At 41.3% G+C, this 18,618-nt stretch overlaps 1 protein-coding gene across 1 annotated transcript in view; it reads left to right on the top strand.

Annotated features, from left to right (window-relative positions):
• The window catches only part of NYAP2 (neuronal tyrosine-phosphorylated phosphoinositide-3-kinase adaptor 2), a gene marked incomplete at its 3' end in the record, with an annotated part of 135,661 nt that overhangs the window by 57,030 nt on the left and 60,013 nt on the right, over positions 1–18,618 (top strand). The window contains exon 2 of the mRNA XM_080623395.1: positions 3,747–4,045. Within this exon, the coding sequence (XP_080479521.1) occupies positions 3,747–4,045 (299 nt within the window). The remainder of the gene's footprint in view (positions 1–3,746; positions 4,046–18,618) is intronic.

Genomic DNA, 18,618 nt, shown 5'->3' with positions numbered 1-18,618 from the left:
AGCCAAATTCTGACCTCAGAAATCTCAACTGACAGATAATACCTGTATAGGAGGTATAACAAGACTTGTCAGGTCCATCATTTGAAGCTCTTCTACCTATTTTAGAAATGAAAACTGAAATCTGCTATTACTGTTTTGAGGCAGATCCAAATGCTTTGGTATTTGCTATAATGATTCAGTTCCAGTACTGTGTGGAGGAGGGAGAGGGATGAGAACAGTGCACCCTAGGAGGGATAATGTAATCTGGCAGCACTCAATGATCTCCATCAAACTTGTTAAGTAGGCTTTGGAGAAGTCCCATAACTTGTTCTTGAAAGAAGAGCTGCTTCAGAACACTCTTCTTAAGGGTGTCTGGAGCTAGCCTCACTGCACTGCACTTTCTTCTACCCACTGCAGCATCAGTCACTAGACCTAGGTAAATGCCAAAATGCATTTTCAGCATAAAGTCGGGTTTGCTGTAAGTGTGTAACGCAAGTGATTGTATGTTTAATTTTTTTATTATATAATTCATGTCTCTTGTTGCAGACAAATGACTTGCCTTTTTAACGGTTATTTGAACGCTGTACATAATTCTTTGTCAGAGAAGCAGTTGAACCTGGCCAAGTTCAAATTGAAACTTCCCAGAGGAATAATCCAAATCTGAATTTCCATATATATTAATAAACTGTGTAATACTTGCAGCAACTCACATAATACAGTTTTGAAATGAGATAGAACTCATTATCAGTACAATGAGAAGCACAGGCTCTTTGCTGTCAGAAATAATGGAGTGAGAGCTACACAATTATTTGCCCTCGCTGCTTCTGGAGTCATTTATGCAGCAAGGTGTGTGTAAATCTTTCTCTGCCTGTTGTGCTGTAGTGGGCCATATACCAGCCTCAGCCAACTCCTGTAGTTGCAAGCAGGAAGATTATATAAACAAATCATTTCTGTCTAGTTTCATGGTGTAACATCAGCAGTACTGTGCATTGCAAAGCTGTGTTCCACAGGTCTGAATGGAGCATTGGCATGCTGCTGCCTGAGAGTAGGGGATGCCATGTTTGAAATCTGCCATCCAGCTTTTGTATTTGTTCTCTGGGTATGAGCCTGGAATGACTTCTTTCTCTGTGCGCCACGGTGGATTTCAGTCTCTGTTACCGAGATGTGAACTTGGCACTGCACCTGATGTTGCACTTGCACTTGCTAGTCAAGCTCTGCTAGGTAACACCCACTGCCCAATGCTCAAGAATCACTACCAGCATAAGTCCCAAACATAAGCTTTTTTGTGATCCTGACTGATGACCTTGGCCCAGGACCAAGAATTAGAGGTTAGGCTTCTTCACCTTGTGTTTTACAGTGCCTAACCATCAGCTGAAGGTTGGCTCCTACACTCAAAGAGAAATGCACTGTCTTTTACACATGGCTGAAAAGAGGGAAATGGTGCCCTGCTGGTTTTATCTAGTAGCTGAGCAGAGAATATAGAAAAGCAAGACCAGATCTACTTCAGCATGAAGCAGAATAGCAAGTTCTGTTCCCATATATACCTGCAACCTCTCTTTGACCTGGATATAGGCTGTTTATTCTGGAGTATGCATAGGAAGCAGGTGAGATAGGGTTTCATCTGTGATGTTGAAAGGAGTTCAGTAAAGAATGAGAAAAATATGGGAAGGGAAGGAAAAAGGACACAGTTCTGTTGTTTAATGAGATATGTGTGTTAGACACTGAACTTATATTTTGAAAGTTCTTATTTCTGGAATACAGGATGCAGCAGTTTGGCAAAAAAACACACTTCATATAAATGCAGCTCTATATTCTTAGGAACAGGGTGAAACCTATCATCTCAGTGGATTTTGTGCGAGTCCATCCATAATGGAATCTGCCTTACAGTGTGTGGTTTCAACACCTTCATGCAGTAGTGAAGTAAATGCACTAATTAAATAGTATAACTCGATGAGAACTTTAATGTCAGAGACATGGCAAACTGAAATTCTGCTTGCTAAATGTGACTTGTCCTATGGACTTAAGGAAGGAAGCAGACTCCCCACCTGCATTCTTCAGCATGTTTGGATAGTAATCTTCTCTAAATAAGGTGACAGGCCCTTTTTGTAGTCCAGCATCAAAGGATTATATTATTTTCAGAACAATTTATGCAAGATTAGTGGAGACATAGTTAATCATTTAAATTAGCTACAGGTTTTTTATTAATCTTCAAAATAATGAGTTCTACCTTTTGATCTTTATGTCTGCAAATCCCTCTGGAATTGATGCCAATTAGAATTCAGTAATAACTTGGTTATGAACATGGACCAGTATGGGCGTATGTGTGACATGTGTGTGCGCAGGTGTGTGGTGTGTACATGTGCAAGGGTGGCACATGTTCAGTTAGACCTGTTCACTTGTTACTGTTTTGGAAAGTGGATCTATCCACTCATGGAAAATAAATAAAAATGCAAGGACAGTAGTAAGCAAAAAAGATTCTGCTTTATTATGCAGTTGTGCATTGCATGGTGCTTTTAGGGCAATTAGATACAGCTTGTGTATTACCTACAGTGAAGATAGGGGACAGTATCAGGGCATGAAGTGACCTTACTTTTCACATGAACCATTGAGGAATGTTTATGTCTTTTAAAGAAGGAAATGTGTTCCAGAAGCAAATAAACTGCACGAGCCCAAGGCAACACTGAATAGGAAACTTACAGATGAGCAGACTGACCCTGCTTAGAGCTTCACTCTATGTGAAGGAGAAACAGGAGGTAATTAGGGCTTTCCAGGACTTTACAGTTCTCATACTGACATTTCTACATGCTCACAGCGGCACATACCATTTCAAACCTCCATGCAAACAGGCCTGTGTTGAGTTGTGTGTGTTGCCTAGGTTTTTTGTGTAGTCAGTGAATTGCGTTAATTGAACTGTGCTATGGGTTTGCAGTAAAAGCATCAGTAAAAGCTGTGATTCAGAACAACTGATAAGCATGCATGACTATAGCAGGGATAATACCTTATCCTCAGTCCTGCCATCCATGGTACAATGTAGTACTTGGTATGATAGCACTTTTTTCAGCTGAGCTTTCCTTCTTCTCTGTGTTCCTGAATGTTTAGGGGTTATTTTCTTCGTGGCGTCCCGCAGCCCATTGCCTCTGCATCTCCTATACTTGCATCTTACTAGTCTCATGCTGCTCATGTTGCAGCTTCAAGTGGATTTGATGAGATGTAAATACTCAGTTTCCTATATACAGATAATTTTTTGAGCATTTCTTTCTCTTATCATTCTTTAACCTGAAGGGAAAAGATTGACTGGGCCCCAAGAGCCTTGTTTCCAAGGTACATGAATGTCTGTAGTTAAAGATGAGTGCAAGGGAGTGTGGATCAATACACTATGTTGCATTTCTAAAGCAGTATTATTCTTTGCCCTACTTGTGGTCTCTTGTCTTCCTGAAAACTGAATTCTGACTTCTGATGTTTGAATATTTTTCTGTAGACAATTTCTAGTCATAAAGCTATGAAACCTGAACAAAAGCTTTTCTCAATTTTTTCTTGTAAAACTCTGAGTGAGTGCATAGCGGTGTATGTACATTTCAATTCTTGCCAACCTACGCTGAGAAATAGAGTGCTTTATTCTAGTAGCCATCTTCTTTCAAGAAAAAAAAAGAGCATTGCTGGTTTCCAAACTCAAAAGTACAATCTCAGAAGCTGAACTGAGACTGTGGTTCCAGGTACAGTTCAGGCAAAGGTGGATCATTTACTTATGTGTGTATTTTTTCTTACAGCATAGGTGGAGAAGTAGCAAGAGGAAATGAAGGAAGCTACGTGGGGAAACATTTCCGCATGGGATTTATGACAATGCCTGCTCCTCAGGACAGACTGCCACATCCTTGCTCCAGTGGCTTTACAGTGAGATCCCAGTCTCTTCATTCTGTTGGAGGAACTGATGATGAAAGTAGCAGCTCTCGTAAGCAGCCGCCTCCAAAACCTAAGCGAGACCCCAACACCAAACTGAGCACCTCATCTGAAACAGTCAACACCGGAACAACAAGTAAAAGTGGGAAACTACCGGACAGGACTGAAGGTAAATGCTATAATTCTTTGGAAAAAAGGTTTATGGTGACACGGTGTTAAGATTATCCAGTTGATAATCTTGTATTTTAAGGATTAACTGTAGTTTCCCTCTCTGCGTAACAATTCCAGCACAGATATCCCAGATCACTATGCTCTACATTTTGGACCCGTGGGTAATTCCCAACCATTGACATTTCTCACAGAACTGTACCACTTATATTTCCTGGTTATATACTGGAGAATGAGTTGAATTTTTTCAAAATGAAAGGCAAAAGAGATTGCTATCAGGTAGCAATGTTACCTGCACACCAGCTAAAGGACCACTCACTATGTCACTAGCACTGTGCAAACCACAGTCCTGGACAGGGTCCTCCTCAGCAAAGAACTGAAGAACACAAATGATAAAATACTGAAAGTTGCATGGCCCTGAAACTCTACAGCAAGTAGATATTACCCGACAGTAAAAATTGTACCTGAGATGATATAATGTATTGCCTAAGCTTCTGTTTGCATGTGGGCCTACATTTTCTCTTCACAGCTACACTGCAGCCCAGTTACATTCTCATTCCTCCTAGTTCCATTGCAGCCAATGCAACATTCAGAAGAAAATAAAAAAATGTGTTGAACAAGGGTATAACTTCCTTACTCTGAACTACTAAAGAAGAGCTAACACTGTAGGGATCTTCTTCTTCCTTTCTTCCATGCTGGAAGTCCATTTTGTGCAGCAGTAGGACCCGCTGTACTCCCTGCTAGGAGAGATCAGGATGACTGTGATTCACAGTGTGAACTGTAAGAAGGAACCCTTATGGACAAATGGTTTTGATCAGTGCTGGTCTTTCCTACTGCTGTGTTACATATCAGTTTTGACATCCCATGCACTATGTTGTGCTCCTAGTGTGTGTCCCTTTTGCTTCTTCTTGTGGCCAGAAATACTTGTTAGCTGCATTCAAGTTACAACCCCTTTTAAGCAAATCTGATTTTGAAAAGTCATCGGTGATAACAAAGATGCAAAGCAAAGTGTAATTCAACTGATGGCGCATATGTCTATGACTGCAAGCTTGAGCACAAACGCTGAACAAACTGTAGATATATTTATGCTGTTGGTGGTGGTTATTTTGCATATGACATTTACCCTTACTTCCACAGCTTGTCCTCCACCGTGACCATTACATCAACTCCACTGAACAGACTAACATGACAAAAGAATTGAGTAACTGCCCTTAATAAAAGCAGTTTACCACAATTTTACTGGACCAAAGGCTTCACAGCAACCATTCAGATTTGTGCCACAGACAGATTTAAAAGCTCATATCAGAAAGTTTCAAGTCCTTTATTTAATATAGAAGGAGAATTACATGGCACAGACTTCTTGGTCTGATGTGCTCTGAGGTGAAAGATAGGAGCTTTTAAGTTTCTTAAAAGTTCTTTTGAAAAATATTATTTAAAAATGTTTTTATAATTCTTTAATATATTAGCACTCTTTCTTCCTGAGTCTGCACAACCAGAATTATGAAGGTTAAATGAAGTTTGTATTGCAGACAGGGCAGTAAAATAGGCTCTAACATTTTCTGACTTGTGTAATGAATATTTCTACAAGTGTGCATTGAGTCGCAGAGTATATTTTGCTCCTTGGTATAGCTGACCTTCACATTATCTCTAGGATAATTAGGAATGAGGTTTGTTTTATATCCACCCCCCTAGCCCTTTTCCTCATTTATTGAGAAGCAAGAGTCTTTGAAAGCCTTAAAGTAGCAATAATAATAATGATAGCGATAACTGAAATACATTCAAATATTCCACAGATCTCACAGAAATTATGGCAGACTCCTTAAGTAGTCATGTAGTTAGGTAGAGCCATGTTCTTAAGAAACTGGATCTTCTTCACCATTATTATTATGGAAGATTGTGAAGATTTTGCTTCCTTTCCCTCGTTTTCTCCTGCCATCTGAAATTTGACACTAAGGACATAGTATGTAGTCATGTCCCTTCTGACAGATTCCAAAATCTGTAATTGATTGACATTTCTGTTTCCAAGGCCTGCTTTCTGTTTTTCTGCTTCCAGTCTGTACAGGTTGAGCTTGATCTATTGCATCACATGATGGTTACAAGTGGCATGCGTGGTGCTGTAGCAGGTTCACTTTGTATAATCTCTATGACGATAGCATTACTACACCATAATACTAAGTATTGCAGAGCACCTCATCTTTGTTACTGTAATCAGGGTCTGAATATTCATAGCAAGATCTCTGGAAAGAACTGGTTAATGGTTAATACTCCACTAGCAGAAAAGGTAGTACCTAAGTGTTGCCTTCAAGTGTGACTAAATGCCTTCATGGAATATTGAGAATCACTATGATACTTAATATATGCCATGTATTATATTCATTCTGCAGGTTTACATGTAGTACTGCAATGGGTACTTTTAAACTATCATGAAGAAGTTCCTGGAGATTTTGAAGTGACATAACCCATTAACTATTATTTTCATGTGTTCAGAATGCCTGCCCTGTTTGTATGTGTCTGGTTTTATACATGCCAGACTTACAGGAGTTTCTCCAGAGTATGGTACATAGAAAGTAAGATCAGATTGTAGGGGGGTAAACTAAGCAGTCACATTTTAAAGTCTGAGGTATACTCAAGGTGGTGTTTGAATGAACAAACTAAAATGCTTTGCTGTCACCAGGAAAGGCTTTGTTATTGCCTGTGCCCTCCAAGGTAACAAGTTTGTTGTGATGAGAGTTTTCAGTCATCATCTGGCTAGCATAGGAAAGTTTGTATAAAACCTGTGGTCATACATTGATGAGGGCATCTAAAGATGAGCAGAACCAGATGAAAGTTAATTATCTGCAGTATTTATTTCATACAAATATTAAACCAGCTTTGTCCCAGAATAGGAAATTATTACTGTTGCTCTACAGTTAATTCCCAGCAAATAAAGTATCTGAAATTGTGTGTAGCTCGAAGAAACCTGTGAAGGTCTGATTCTGCAAATCATTTTTTTTTATCTGTGCAAGTAGTAAAGTTTTCCCATATCTAGTAGTTCTCATTCTAGTAGCAGTCTTTGAATTCAAGAGGCTGTAAACCTGTATCTTGCCAATTTCAGGTAAGATAGTCCATAGGATACAATACTCATGTTCTCCTAGGAAGGTCTTTGGAATGTCAAGTCCAAGAACACAGAGTCTTAACTTGGTCATTATTGTTGATACTGTACCCAAATATTTGTATATGCATGCATCTCATACATTTGTATGTATTTGTGGTATTTGCAGGCTGAATGGCTACAGCTTTTTCCAGGAGCTGTGGAAAACAATGATAAAACCCCCTATTGTTTCTCTACCAACTATTGTGGAATAGCGACAAAGGAGTTGTCACAAAATTGTTCCTAGCTCGTTTTTTTATGGCAATGCAGAATAATTCAGACTATGATTTCTATTGTCTGACCCTGTGGCTACTTTGAAAAGGAATTTGCTACATTTCCTAGGCAACCAGGGACAGCCTCACCACTCATTTTTATTAAACATGTTTACTTTTTGCTTTTTGATAACTATCCAGTTTATACAAACAAAACCAATTACTGATGGTAACTTTCATTCTTTTTCTGATCATGGTGAAGTCCAAATATTGAATCCATCTCATCTTCTTTCAAGTCACGATGACATGCATTAACCCTGTCACATTGTGCAGCAGTGTGGTAACACTTTGGTTAGTGTATTCCACCCCAGTCTACCTTGGCTTTGCCTGAAAGAACACTCTTCAGCCTGGAGGAGCTCTCCTTAACTTGAGTTTAATTTCATTGCTGTATTTTCACACTTTCATGTCCCTTCTTATGCTTCGGTATTCTTTTTGACTCTTCTGGCTACCTCTCATATGCACCCACTGAACACCTTCCCTCCAGTGCATTTCTCCCCAGTGACAGATTTCTAGAAAGTTGTTTTTACAAAGGTGGGTTGTCTTTTCTGCAGAGTTTTCAAACTGTGATAGGAATAGCAAACAAATGGAGCTGTGCCCCATATATCACACATTGAAAGTGAGAAGTGAACTGAAAGGGTCAGTTTAAATAACATTTCACCATGGAAGGCCTGTCTAATCTTGATCCCAAAATGGGTTTTATTGAGAAAATGCAGGAGTTTAATCTATGTGCTTTCAGTGCCCAATCTTACAGAAAAAAGAATTAATAAAACAGGGTAATTGGTGAATGTAACCAGCCTCAAGCAGTGGTTTTTGTATGAACTCTGCTGATCCACCAGAAAGGTTTACTGATCCACTGCAGTGCAATCATAAATGAATAGGTATCAGTGAATTGCATTGTGAAAGTTAACTTTTTGTTAAAATTCTGCTTAGTAAAATGGGTGATGACTACATTATACAAGCATATAATGCATATAAATAATGAAAATGCAAGTTTTATGTGCATGCAAGTACGTGCAAATATGTGCATACAAATGCAAATTAAGACTCAGAGTAGCATTTTCAAGATGTTGCACAGGGTTGTTGCTCTGCTCCTGCCAGAGCTCACAGGAAGTTTAGGTCTAAGGCATGAAAATGCTTGCAGGGATCCCCACCTCTTGAAACCCACTGAGTTTGTTCAGTGTTTTCTTCCAAGTTTCATGTGTGGAAAAAGCTACCCTTCTTGTCTCTTTCTAAGCCCATGCAGTGGAAGCCTTTCTGTCTTGCTCAGCAGTCTCTAAAGGAGGGAAACTTGTAAGGAAAATATTCCTCTGGAAAAGAGCAATTACAATAAATATAACTGGGGTTGCAGTCCAGCTGGTGTCATAAATCTATTTTTCTGTCAGCTAAACTGGAGACTGCATTGTAAACTTGAACTTCAATACTGTCATTGAACAGAACTTGCTGGTTTTGCATGATGCTGGTTTCCTTTTATTTCCTGCCTTACTGAATAGTGTATTTAACCTGAACTTTAAAATAGTGTCCTCTGCAGTAACTATGTCATGTCCTTCCTTGTAGCCAGATCTGATTCCCGTGTCTTTTCATCCATGCCTGCTAAAGGAAGAAATATCACTAATGAGCCCTATTCAGACCTTAGAAGCGTAAAGGAACTGAAAGATGAGTTATGGTGGGTATAGCTATGGGCAGTTTTAGATGCTACTGCTTCTGGGCTATCTGCTTGGCCTCCTGCCAGGTGTGACAACCCAGTGCTGACGTAGCAGAATGCAGTATTTTAGGAATGTTTTTTTTGAGACATGGATGCTCCTGCACAACCCTACTGCTAGGCAGGAGCTGTGGCATGGGAGTGGGACAGGGAGGTCTGGTAAGAAGCATCTTTCAGTAGGTTTAGTCAGAGCCCTGCACTGCAATCATGAGACTTAGGCAGATGCTCTTGGAACATGTTCTGTCTTGGTGAGGGTCAGTCATCACTGTGGCCTGCAATGCTGCTGCAGTGCCAGGATATGGGTCTGAGGACAGAGAAGGGCAGGTTGCATGGCAGAACAGAATGTCCCCTGTATGTCACTGTGCCTGAGAGGCCTGAGTGCTTGCATGTTGTGCTCTGTACGGTTTTTAGCTCATTTTTCTTTTTTCCTGCAGTCTGCTCTGTATTTTAAGCACAACATTTTGACCCATGAAAAGCTGCAGCTAGTGTTCACGTTAGCTATATAGGTATAATGCAAGCTGGTATTCAGCAATGCATAAAGCAATGTCTGTTTTCATTTATATACCTTAATCTGATTTATCCATTATTTTTTGTACACTGTAATGTATGTCTTGCAAACTGCAAGGCTTGAGAGGGCTTAACTTGAAACTGTGGACACTGGTAGAAGGCAGCTGGCAATGATGGAGGGAAAAGTCAAAGCCAGCATCAGAAAACACAATACCCTGTTGTCAGTAGAGTGAGGTGGAACTGGCTCTTAACTACTCTTCAAAGGACTACTCTGTGTGGCCAGGTGTCACAGAGATGGATATATATGATGCTTCAGCAGCACTAGAGCACTGCAGTCTCTACTAGACACCTAGCACTTCTTCCCTTTGTTCAGCCCTGAATCTCAGAAGCCTCCTTGCTGCCAAAGTGGCTAAAAGACTGGAGGGCAGTGCTGGCCTGACTTGGCTGTGGGACTATGCCCAGCAATGCTTCTGCTCTGTGTTTGGCCCGTTTGGTTGCTGAAGCAGCTTATTTCCACTGACCCACACTCGAGCAGGAAAGACATGGCAAAGATTTCAATCTATTCTCTAGCAATAGCTTAGAGATTTTTCAAAGGCTTTGCTTTTTGGAGGGAAGGGGGAGTAGTTTTTCAGTGTTTTGGGGTTTTGTTTTCTTTGCTTTTGCTGAGATTTCAGTTTGCCCCTCCCTGCAGCAAGTCAGTTTTAAGATTGCAGCTCCCAGAGCTGGTTACTTTCCTGTGCATACCACCTCCTTCATCTTTTCAGGCCTGCTTTCTGCTCCCTCAGATAAGGCAGGACAAGGAGGAAGGAACAAATGAAAGCAGCAGTTCTTATAGCTGTTATAATAGCTTTCTGTGCAGAGCAATGAGCACAATGTGATTTTTTGAGGGATTTATAAACAAGTTTTGAAGTCACACAGGGAGTATGTTCTTACCCTCAAGGCACATATGCATACTCATTAACGTTAATGGAAGCTGCGAGCACTGAACAGAAAATAGACCATGCAGCGGTAAAAGACATGAAGATCTAGTTACTCATCTGGGAATTGTGTTGTGCCCAAGACTTGGCAGTTGGTACTTTAACTATGTTGTGCTAGTTTATCCTGTGTACTTAGTGTCTTTTTTTCTTTCTTTTCAACAAATTTGCTTTATATATTCCTCATCTCTCTTTTCACATTACAGTGTTGCTCATTTGCTGAGAGATGCTGCACCTATGTAAAAAAGCACAAAATTAAATGTGCAGCCCCCCTGCAGTACAGATATCTCTCTTCTTTCAAGTGATGGAAGCTGGGATGTTCTTGATAATGGAAAAGCCTTAATAATGTGAGTTCAGGGAGTGTGTGCTGATTCACCAGAATGACTGCAAATACATCCAGTCCAGGAGGAGGCTGCCTCCCCTAAACTAAGGCTAGTAAACTCTGCTGAACACTTGATTCCTGCTGAGTGTGTGGGCTTTTCTGCACTGTGTACCTTGGTTTTCTAGGGCTGAGGAGAATTTATAAGCATGGTTGCAATGGCAGGCCCAGACTATGCTTGTGAATTCACACCATTCTGCCCTGGAATTAGCAAACCACCTAGGAGCTCAAAACAGTGTTGGATATAACACAGACATGCTGAGTGGGAGGCTTTCTCCAGGCTGTTGCCACCCTGAAGTCTGCTGACTGTACAGAGTCACTGTAATCTCTGGAAACACCAACAAGGCAAGGAAATGTGAGCCACTTACTCATGCAGTCAACTGGGATCTAGGACAGAGTGTTAGTGCAGGTTTCACATTGAAAATCGCAAGGATGCTTTTATAACCAACCCAGCCCTGGAAGTACTTCAGCTGTGCCCTTGAGGTGCCTGAATCCATAATCTTTGCCAGAATGACCACAATGAAGAGAAAGTCTCTGAAGAAAGCTATCATGTGGGTGCTTTTGTCCACTTCATGGTTAATTTGCAACATCAGTAGACAGCCCCTTTGTAACTGGAAGGTTATAGTGTCAATAAATCCACCCATTATCATCAAGTCACTCTATGTTAAGCCTGGAATGCTATGAGAAAAAGACTGTAAGTCATCGTATTTGTGACTATTTCATTTTTTATTTTGTTTATACCTCAGGGAATCATAATACTCGGCCTTCTCAGCATTTCCACCTGTGAGCTGAAATACTATGAAACACTAGATTCTTGCATTATTTTGCATCACTGAATGGCTCTGAAATCAGGGCCAGGAGAAGAGGGGTGGAGAAATCCGGGTAATTCACTTGCCTCATTTTGACAGCCTTTCAGAATCTGTTAAGTAAAAGAAATGCCTGTGAAACTACAAAAATACCAGTTTTGGAATACTTGTAGTACACTTCTATGTTCTATACTGTCTTTGTCATTGTCTGTTGAAGACATTGCAGACAAATGAGTAAGGGCTTGAGGAATCAGACTGGAATCCTAAAGTCCCTGTTTACTCTCAGAGCTAGTATGTGATAATAGAGATGTCTGGCAAAACGAATTTGGAATTAAAGAAAAAAATACAAAACAGCTGCACTTTTAATTCTACAACAAATACATTGGATTTCCACCTCTTTATCTTACCTTATTTTTAACTGATGCCCTTATTCTGTTCTCACTTAAACAGCCAAATGAGCCAAATCTTTATGGAGGGAAGCACAACTGAGCTCTCAAAGCCTTTCCTGCCAAGAGGTTGATACTGAGAGGGTGGGAGGGCAATCACCCTGCACTCACATTGGCTTTACTGGGAACGCACGGTGCTTAGCAGAATCATGTCCCAAGAGATTTAAGTCTAGCTCCAGGTGAGATGCTGTCATGGCTATCCTCTGTTTCGTTGGTAATTTCTTTCTGATGACTGTTTGAATATAGTGGTCTTGGTTGGTGAACTGGTTTGCTGCTTTCATCTCTTCCACTTGGCTTAATGCTGGATGACATCAAGCAACATATGCCTGACATGCTGCAGTTGTGTTTGGCACTTCACACTTTCCAATCCGTACGTGTTCAAACAGTGCTGTGTTGGGATAACGTGCACAGCAGTGACAGCTCAACAGAGCACAACTTCCTTTTTGCAACATTGTCAGCTTGCCTGGAGGTCATGGTGTACCAGCCTGGGCTCTTCATAGATGCACAAGGAAAAAGAAAAACCAAGCACTTGCAATTTTTTATGCTAATTTTAGTGGCCATAACTTTGAACTGCTGGCATGTTGAACAAGAAGCACATCCCCCATAGTCCAGACTGGTTTGCAGCTGGCTGCTGGTTTAGGGGGAGGCTTTGTGGTGGGAAGTAAAAAGCTGAAGCATGGTGTACTTGACATCATCAAGAGGCATAGCTTACTATCCATTTCCAGTGCAGTGGTATAATATTTGCCAGAGGTTCCATCATTTCTCCAAGATAAAAATGAGTAATACTCTGCCTTCAAATTCACAACCAGCTTGTATGTAACAGTTGAATAACTCTAGCTTCTCTTATGCTTAGTAGTAAAAAAGAAAAGTGGTAGTGCAAGTACAGCCCTCTCTGAGCATAGAGGGAACAATGTAACCTTTAGGTTGGTGGCACTTCCTGGGATGAAATAGATTCCTGGCATTTTCCTCTCCATGCATGACTTCAAGGGGAGCTCTCTCCCCTTTCCTTTTGGTAGAATACCAATGGGTGGCTATAAACCTTGCCTTAGGGTCAGTGTGGTGGTGCCAAAATGTCTCCTCAACTGGGAAAGTTTTAATGGGGGTGTGTTTCTGCTTGTGACAATGGAAGTCTCTTACTACTTGGACTTCACTGAATGAGACAGTAAGTAGCCCTTTGATTAAACAAACAAACAAACAAACACAACAAACCCAAAGAAAGCAAACATAAGAATGTGCACCAAGCACAAATATGAACTTTTACCACTGCTGTGGATTAAAAATCTTGATAATATGTCTGGTGTGTTTATTTTCTTACGTGTGAGATTTTGCAGACGAAAGCATGGAAGCTCAAGGTATTCTGTGGTTCTGAATTATTTGTTATTTTCTGTTAAGGATGAGATAATTTTTATAGCTGTTGTTGGATAAGTATCTGTAGAGACTATATGCTGTAAGATACACATCCTGCGAATATGTGCTTGCATGTCAGTAAATGTTACGCCAAATGGAGACTTGTGTGGTGTAAATGGAGGAACAAGGCTCTTCACAGCTCTGCCACTGGTTTGAATGGCCTTGAGTATTTCACCTGGTTCTTGGAGTCCCAGATTCCTCCTCTGTAAAATAGAGATAGTGACAAAGGCTTTGTTTCGTGATGCAGTTTGCAGCCAACTTGTGATCAGAGTATTTCTGCTCACAGTGAGAACTTGGGCTAATGGGACACGTGTGAGTGCTTTCATGAACAGTGCTGTAGAAAGAGGCTTTTGAGCAGAGAAGGAAATACATGAAAGACTGTCCTTGCTTAATGTGAAATTCCACACATTTGGCAGTGTTTCATTTGTGAACTCAGGGCAGTCACTTGAAAATGAGGACTTCGAACGGCTTCTTAACATAGGAACTGGTCAATTTCCTTTTCTCAGCCTCCTGTTGATATCACTGATGCTGCAGTAAACAAATAAGGGTGGAAGAATCTAGACTATGGTTATGGTCCAGCTCTATGAAATGCTGAATGCCATCGGTTTACAGCACAGACTGTCCCAGGAGGTGGTAGGTAACAACCACCCATCAGAGCTTAGTGTGTTCTGTGCTGTCCCTTACCAGAGGCTATGCCTCAGTATTATGGATGAATTCCTGCAAAAAGCTTTGCTTCTGAGCAACAGCAGAATGAAGCGGGCTATAAACACTGGGTTATAGCAATAGCTTCTGGTTTTGTATGGTCCTGCAACTGGTCAAAGCATGAGTGCATCCGCATGCCCTAGTGACAGAAGGAGTAGATGCTAGTTCAGTCATTGTGGGAAACTTCAACAGCTGCAAGATAGGATAAAAAGGAACATTTCTTGCAGTGAAAAGTTGCTTGGCAAAGGAATTGATAAGATATGTTATCTGAGAAAGCTGACTGGGATAGCATTTTCAGCAGTCACTGTCTTTTCAGTGGCAAAACCAGCACTGGCTTGTCCCTACACCCATGTCATTCTGTTCTGCACTTAGCTGAACCATTAAGGCTGGTTTAGGGGCTGTGCTGTAAGGTTGGATGGGTCCAAATTATAAGTAAATGGGAAGGAGAAGGGAAAAATGGAAGGGAAGGAGAATAGGGGGAAGAGGAGTGCTGTGTATGTGCTCATGGCAAACACAGTGGGGGAGACACAGAGAGAAATAATAGCAAAGTTCATGCATGTAAAGAGTTTTTGGAAGCAAATGGTGGTCTTGTCTCTTTCGCCACTCATACTCAGGTGGCTGATGCCTGCTTCTTCCGTTAGATATTCTCCAAGATCTTTTTGCCTGTGATACTGTTTTTGCTTCAATTGCCTTTCATTTACCTCAGCTTTCCAAACATTTTTGCTAGAGAGCTCCACATCTTGTCATTGCTCCATCTTCTGTCTTCTGCTTCCTGGTCTTCTTTTTTTACAGGGTGCTAATTTTTGATCAGTTCTCTTTATTGTTCCCACTAGTTCTGCCTGTAAGTTGAACTGAACAGATTCTGCAGTCATGGATGAGGTAGGAACAGCTTCTGGCAGCAATGTCTCTGTTCATTTCTGCGCCCTATCTTTGTCTTTTTATTCTCCATCTCATCTCTCAGGTGGCACAATGATGTTAAGCCTGGAATTTGAAACAGGAGAGGGCTCTCTTGAAGCTTTTTTGGAACTGCGTACAGCACTTTCAAAGTGGTACTGTACACTGCAACTGTGCCAGGTGAATTTATGGTGATTAGGCACAGCTGCAGGACTTTTGTAGATCAACACCATTACAGGCTCTACTAGTTTCACTAGACCACTCTGCAAACAAATGCAAGATGCAATGATAGATGCCAGGCGCACAGAGAAGCTCTGAATGGGAGTCAGCTGATGATGTGTGGCTTGTCTGTAATTTTGCCAACATTTTCTTTAGAGTTGAGTTATAGAGAGGAGTCACCCCTATGGAGATGGTAGTAAAATGACTAGCTGTGAGACTCTCTTCTTAAAGCCAGTTGCACTGAGTGTTTTGGTAAAGCTCAGCCTCTGACCAGAGATCTGTTACATCTCCTGGCACTGCTGCCTGCGTGTGAGCTGCTCTGACGATGCTCTGTCCACTTCAGCTATCATCATAATCACCCAAAAGAAGCTCAGTGACAACTGTCAGGAGCTGCTTCTGCCAGGGTCACCTGGTGTCCTTACTGTAGAGGCAAGACTGCCCCTTTAGATGAACTCTTGTTCATTGGGCTCATTTGCTTTCTCAATGCTCCTGCTGTGGTGACTCATTTGACCCCTTCCATCAAGCGCTTTGTTTTGAAATGTGAGCTCCATGGTGGAAAGACCATGTGTCATTCAGCTGCAGCAAGAGGCTTTTTATGCAACAGCCTCAAGGAAAAGAATTGCACAAAGCCCACAGAACTTCTGGGGGAGAGGATGTTAGTGAGATCTGTTGGCTCCTTGTCACTAGTGGGAGATGCTGAGGAAGTGCAGCAGCATTTGTGGGGCTGCTGTGCTTGTGGGATGCTTGGACACTACATTTCATGTTGGAGTCACCAGGCGGTCAGTATTCTGCACAATACCACCTCAGTAAGTCTGCCAGCTTTATGTAATGGGCTGCAATTATTTTAGAAGCTTGGCAAACAAATAGCTATTTATGTAAAGAAAGAATGGATCTGACCTACTTTTTGTAAGTAGATGATAGGCATTACTCTGGATCTGAAAAATGAAGAGTCTCATATCTTTGGACAAATTACTCAAGTCTTTGCATATAGTCATTCCTAGTGTTCTGGACAAGATATTCATGAAACAAAGCAACAATTAAATCAAGTGAGCAAACACGGACTGTTTTTCTAGACAAGTGAAGTAGGTGAGCTAAAGTTATGGTTTCATTAAGCATTTGCTCTTTGTCTAGCTTGATTTCCTTCATTTCCATTTTCCCTGTAAATCATTTCGGACTCCACAATCTGGGTGCAGATACTGGACTTAGAAATCACCCAGAGTCAGGAACTCTTGCAGAGATCAGCTTCGTTCACTGTCTTTGTGAGCACTGGGTCAGGAAGCCTCTGTACCATACCTTCTCCAGGAAGTTTATGAAAATCCAGTGAATTATTTCCCACATCATCTCCCTCAGCCACGATAGCTAGTAATCAGTTGTTGTGTTGTTCCTGCATTTGGAATCTGAATCTGCATTTGCATCTGAATGCATAGGAATTGCATTCAGACTGGAGTATACCTTTGTTTATGTGAATATTGCCAAAGCGTACTACAGAGGTCGTCAGTGTCCTTTGGGCAGCAGTTAATATATGAATAAGCGACTCAGCCCTCAAAGGCTTGTTGGTATCACAGGGGTGTCCACTACATCCCAAGCTCATATGACGTAGATATCTAAGGTGTATGTTAGTGGGACTTAGCTCTTTTCACATGCCTAGAGGCATCTCTTTCTGAGCAGAAGAGAGATCTTTTCTTTCTGCAGGTCAACAAAAATGCCCCTGCACTTGCAGTCATCATGTGGCACAGCCTGTAGAAGCTGTCAGACAAAATGCAGAGCCTCACCATCTTCTACATGATGTTTGGGTAGCCACGGAGAGGGGGCAGATAGCACAGGATGACAGCTATAGGAGAACCGAGCTATAGTAGCTGTATCACAGCCAAGATGGGGGTGGCGGGGGCTGATGTTGTCCATCATTCTCAGTGTGAAATGCAGTCGGTGGGCAGCTGAAAGAATAGAGCAGTAACAGTTAATTTACAGTAAAACAGTGAAAGCTGGTCAGGTTTCATCTCCAGGGTGACAAACAAGATGCCATAAGTGTTGCTTTAAAACTGAAGGGCTCTACTCACATTGGTGATCTATGGCTGTTTTTCTGTACTCTGTTGTGCCCATGTTTAACTCTTCAGTGCTTCGATTCTGTGTAGGTTCTCCACTAGAGCTACCAACAAACAAGCACATACGCTTGCAAGTTAATTTCTCTACAATCATGATTCAGTAGTTCTATTTGCACACTCTTCATGTAATTCATCTAATGATGCTTGCAGTTGATAAATTCCTGTGCCAATTGCCTTTCTATTTCTAGAATTCCTTCAGATTAGCTACAGTTACAGAACTTTTTATTGCTGCTATTGCACTGGCTGCAAAATCTGTTGCACGTATGCAGACTGCAGGCCATCTGAAACAGAGCAAACCAATACCTCAGCAATATTGGTTGCATGTGTGGGCAGTGTGAGGATCCTTTACTCAGATTCCCACTTCCCCAGTCATCCTCCCACTTCTCCCTCCTCAGAGCCTCCTTCCACTGGAACTGCTGTAACTTACACCCATGTAATACCATAGAGCCTGGCCCCTTGCATATGGGCATATTAGTTCAAAGATTTTTTTCAAAATGGATACTCAGAAACCATTGAAACCTAAAAGAAGTTACTGTGAGGTTTTTTGTTTGCCTCCATTTGCACCCAGTTCATCAGTTTTCCAGTAAAAGGATGATTCAAATTGATTTTTCTTTTGTGACTTATCCAAAATCTTGCTTTTTCTGCCTTTCCAGGGCTCTGCCAATTGCCAATTGACAATAACTTTTAGCTTCAGTGAATAGTACAGAAAGGCTTGATTGCAAATAATTTGTAATTATTTCCCAAACTGTCTTTTTCTTGCCTATTCAATTTTATCTGGAAAAAATCAGGGACATCATTCTTCAAAAGAACTAGGATGCGAAATTCAAGCTACACGAAAGCATGAAAATGGTCATTTGGAAGGACACTCGCTCACTTTGTAATTTTCTGGAAGCTTTTGGAGACCTTTTCACTGTGGGAAAGGATAATAAGGAGAGCTTGGTGTGTCAGGTGGATGCACAGAGAAGTGGAGGGCTGTGGAAGAGAAAACCTGGAAGTCAGTCTGCTCTGGAGTGTGGAAGTTTGGAGAGGGACTCTCT

Source organism: Psittacula echo, assembly GCF_963264785.1.
Source record: "Psittacula echo genome assembly, chromosome: 7".
Lineage (NCBI taxonomy): Eukaryota > Metazoa > Chordata > Aves > Psittaciformes > Psittacidae > Psittacula > Psittacula echo.
This window is presented reverse-complemented; position numbering and strand designations above follow the sequence as displayed.